The 4,676-nt window shown below is 38.0% G+C and overlaps 1 protein-coding gene across 1 annotated transcript; it reads right to left on the bottom strand.

The window, feature by feature from the left end:
* Positions 1-1,101: 1,101 nt before the first annotated feature.
* Positions 1,102-3,530, bottom strand: igfals (insulin-like growth factor binding protein, acid labile subunit). The gene is made up of 2 exons (XM_056452321.1): positions 3,468-3,530; positions 1,102-3,281 (listed from the first exon to the last, which is right to left on the bottom strand). Exon 2 carries the CDS (start codon positions 3,274-3,276, stop codon positions 1,432-1,434), a length of 1,845 nt encoding a protein of 614 aa, XP_056308296.1. The 5' UTR covers positions 3,277-3,281; positions 3,468-3,530; the 3' UTR covers positions 1,102-1,431.
* Between the last annotated feature and the right edge of the window lie 1,146 nt (positions 3,531-4,676).

The raw sequence follows: 4,676 nt of genomic DNA, 5'->3' as shown, positions 1-4,676 counted from the left end.
ACCCCCTGGGGTGTCACGGACAATGACAGGGGGTCGCTTGGTGATTTCCAAAAGTCAAATAAATTTTATTAAACTATTAGAATGACCATTTTTTAAACCATAACCCACAGAAGATAAAAAAATAGTTCAATAGTATAACAGTTAAAATAGTACAATAGTTAAAATAGTACAACAACATGCAAATATAAAAGCTATCAGCCTTTAAATTATTATTATTTTTCATATGTGTTTACATTGTTAAGAAAACAGCAAGTGTCAGCTGCAGCAGATTTTATAGCACCAGGTTAAACCTTTATGGCAATCAATTACATTAAAAATAATTACAGGCCACAACTAAATATTGAGAATGATCTCTAATTGGTGGTCTCCAAGATCAAACACAGAATTAGACTTGTGCTGAAGACATTGTGTCCACCAGTTTCATTAGTTGAGGTTAATATTAAAAAAAATTTGCACTTGTTTGTGTTGTCAGTATGCTTGTGTTTATATAGGCCTATTGTTGTATGAGCAATGTTTGTATATTTATAAACACCTCTGAGGAATTTGGGGTCCGCGAGTCACTGATATTGTTATTTCAGGGGTCGGAGGCTGAAAAGTTTGTGAACCCCTGCTCTAGACTACCTGCCTAATACTAACAGTGTATTTTGATACTCCATCAACTAACATTTTACTAATAAGTAACTTTGTGTGTCAATAACCTTAACCCTGATCTCTAACGGCTAGTACTCTAATGAGAATTAGCAGACATATAGTTACATTAGCTACTTAAAGTCAACAAACTATTTAAAGGGGACAAACAAACAAAACAAATATAAACTTCATCAGAATTGCAACATTCCACAGGAAATACAATTTAAAATAAAATGTAAATGTTATATTGATTAAAATTTAGTTTCAATCCATTGTTGTTTTTACTTGCTTTATTAGTGGTCAGAAGTGTTGCTCAGCAGTCTTTGGACCTGGAGCATGGATCAGTATTATGTACATATCTCCATATTTGGGTTTGGTTTATCAGAATGAACATTTGCTCAATGTCCTTTTTGTGTTTATGCAAAGACCATAAACAAACAATTTGTTTGATTTTGAAGGATGAGACAGACATTCTCAAAAAAGTATTTTACGGATAATACTTTAAGTACATTTCTCAGATGTTTGATGTTTTACATTTTGTGACTTAGTGTAACCACTTAATTATTTTTAGTTACATAAAAAAGTCATTTTACAAATATATATTTTACATGTCACATTTTACAGCCTAACATTTGTTCAGTAGCATTTATTCTAATTTGCCTCAGCATATCAAAACAATCTATCAAACAGCACTGTTATTTTTATGTGACTTGGAACAACAACTTATCATGCATGTTTTTTTAAAGAACATATTTACAATAGTAATCAGTGGTGTAGTTAGTAGGCTTATTGTTTGTAGATTTAACAGTTCCTAAAATGTTCACCTGCAATATTCCGCAGATCATGTCCAGAAGCACTAGGTGGGCTAGTGCATGTGACATTATTGTATACCGTGATAAGCGTATGAGGCTCCTCACCTTCCCCAAGCATTTCAACCTGCAGTGGAACCACCTGTGGCTTCTGTAGAATGAAATCCCGAAATGGTTTTGCACTACAGTCACATTTCCAGTTATTACCAGAAAGCCAGAGCTGATCCAAGGTCTCAGGTATAGAACGTGGGAGGTTGACCAGTATATTGTCTTTCAGGTTTAAGTAACGCAAACGTGGCAGCATGTATATGGTTGCATTAAGTATGAGCTCCAACTTGTTTCCAGAGAGATCCAGCCAGGACAGGTGTTGCAGGGGTAATAAGGCCTCAGCAGGAAGATTGTGCAGTAAATTGCCAGACAACAGCAAGTAATCAAGGTTCTTCAAGCCATAAAAGGTGTTAGAAGTGATGGATGTTAACTGGTTGAACCTCAGATCAAGCTGTTGCAGCCTTTGTAGCTCCACAAAACTCTGACGCTCCACCAAAGAGATGTTGTTGTGTTGTAGGAAAAGGCGACGAAGACCTGTTAGACCACTGAAACTCTGGGCTGAGACTTTTGTTAGACAGCTTCTATCAAGGTGAATACTGTGGAGCTTTGACAGGCCCTTGAAAACCTGATCTGGCAGACTGTGGAAACAGCTGCCAGTAAGTTTTATCACTGCAAGATGATTAAGGCCCATAAACGTGCCCATGCGTGCCTCTTGTAGCCGGTTGTTCTCCAAGTTAAGCACCTCTAGATGACCCAGCCCTTCAAAAACTCTCACCCCCAAGGCTCGAATTTGGTTGTGGCAAAGGCAGAGCTCCTCTAGATACTGCAAGTCACGGAAGGTCCCAGGTCTTAGGCTGTTAATTGAGTTGTTTGACAGGCGAAGAACGTGTAGGCTTTGTAGGCCGATGAAAGTTTCATCATGAAGTACAGTTAGGCGATTTCTACTGAGGTCCAACCACCTTAATGATTTCATACCCACAAATGCTCTAGGTGCCACAGTCACAATCTGGTTTTGCCCCAGATAAAGCTTCTGCAGCTTGGGTAGTTTCAGAAACACATTTGCCTTGATGACTTTAAGATAGTTCCCAGTTAGGTCCAGTTCTTTGAGCTCATTCAGACCTTGAAATAGCTGTGGTTGGAGGTACGCCAGACGATTCCCGGCAAGAATTAACTCTCGTAATCCATGTAGGTCCTGAAAGCCTGTCTCCGGCAGAACAGAAAGCAAATTCCACCCCAAGTTCAACAACCACATGTGGCTCATTCCAGCAAACAACCTGTCATCTATTCGAAACATTTGGTTATTGTTGAGACTAAGTGTCGCAAGGTTTGATGTGCCCTGAAAGACCAAGCCAGATAACGAACGGATATTATTCCTCTCAAGGTGCAAGTGGGCAAGGGAATTCAGACCTCTGAAGGCATGGGCATCAAGGGAGACCAGCAGGCTGCTTTGTAGGTTCAGGAACTCCAGATTGGTCAGCTTTTCAAAAGCAGCCGCTGGCAAGTTGCTGAACAGATTTCCATCCAGCCACAGGGAGCGTGTAGACAAAGGTATATCATAGGGAACTTGGGTGAAGTTCCGTGTGCTGCAGTAGACATTGAGCTCCAGGCTGTAGTCATCTTGAAGACAGGTACATCCCTTTGCGCAGGGCTCACTTTTTTGGCCAGTGGGTTCCTCAGAGGGCTTTGGATCCCCTGAGAGCCTCGGTTGGTCTGAAGGTTCTGATTCAGGGTTCGCCAGCACTACTGATGTGCCCAGTGTGTGCAACAATAGCAGTACAAAGGGGCTCATCCCAACTAAGAGACAATAATCAAAATGTTAACATTAATTTAACAAAGAACTTTCAGTTGTGACACATTCATAATGTCAAAATACTATATCACATTTTGCATTTGAGCCTGAACATCACTGTAAAAGAAAAACATTGGAAAAAAAACCCAGACTTGATTGATTTCGAATGAGAAATTTTGCATTGGTTGTACCGTTTGATTGTGGCAGCAGTCCAGCAGGCGTTCACTAGATAAGTGGCATGTGTGTGACAGATCTGAACCACCTCTCCCTCTATATATCACCTAGAAAAAGGACAAACAGTGCTCTGCACACAGAATTAACCTCTTCATTTCTGCTGTTTTCATTTTCAGTTTCTTGTGCAGTTTCAGCACATTAATATAACAAATAAATCACAGCAAAAACTTATTTACGGTTACTATTATTTTTCCCATTGATAAATATTTATTGAAAGCCATGATATAAATATGCATTAACGTTTTTTTTGTAGCAAGAGTGTGTTAATGGAGATGTTAAACCTTTTTGATTATAATAATACAATCTGACAAAAATTAAAATGCAATTTGATTGTCAATGTATTTTCAGAGAATTTTCTAGCAAATACTCCCACTCATTTTAGACGAAACTCCTTTGACTTTCTGTGTATAGTGTTCCAAAGTTCATGAAAATGTGCCGAGCCATCAGTGACATTTAGCAGATGGTGCTTACTCCAGTTGTGGTTATCTGTTGGAAGACATCCAACTCCAAACTTACTGAGAGTTTAAAAAGCTACTGAAAAGAAAGTTATATATTTCTGTTTTCTGATTTGAGACTGAAACTTATGTGACCACAAAACCAGTCATAAGTTTCAATGTTTTGAATCTGAAATTTATCTGAAACATGATCTTTACCTAAATCAATTTTGATGCAAACTGTTTTATTTATTGCCAAAATATACTCATGCAACATAAAACTGGTTTTGTGTTCTGGGGTCACAAATGTTTCAAGCATAAGATTTGATTAAAAAGAAAGACACTCTTTATTTAATGTTAATACTGAAGAACTAGCCATATTATAGGTCGATTATTCAATGGTATTCAAAGAATGTAGGAAGTGGCGACTACTGTAATGGCAAACAAAGATAGGACCCTGCTCTGGCAAACATTGCAGTCCTCTTTCCTCATACTCTTTCCTCAAATCAATACATTTCATTCACATTTTTAAACTGATGATCCATTCTATTTTCGATGCCCTTAAAATGCTTTTGCTGCTTGAAGGAAAAATGGATTTGCAAAAGTCAAGACACTTTAGACTTAAAACAGTTAACCCAGGGTCACTCTAAACTACAGTAAATGGAATTGGGAAATGGAATGGGTTTATTGTTCATAATTTAATGAGGTTACCCATTAATATTCATGAGCTGA

This window comes from Danio aesculapii, chromosome 3, assembly GCF_903798145.1.
Source record: "Danio aesculapii chromosome 3, fDanAes4.1, whole genome shotgun sequence".
NCBI lineage: Eukaryota > Metazoa > Chordata > Actinopteri > Cypriniformes > Danionidae > Danio > Danio aesculapii.
The sequence above is the reverse complement of the archived record's forward strand: the minus strand, read 5'-3'. Positions and strand labels throughout refer to the sequence as shown.

Bases quoted from the DNA above. Each gene is read 5' to 3' on its own strand.
- igfals (XM_056452321.1), bottom strand. From the start codon at position 3,276: ATGAGCCCCTTTGTACTGCTATTGTTGCACACACTGGGCACATCAGTA.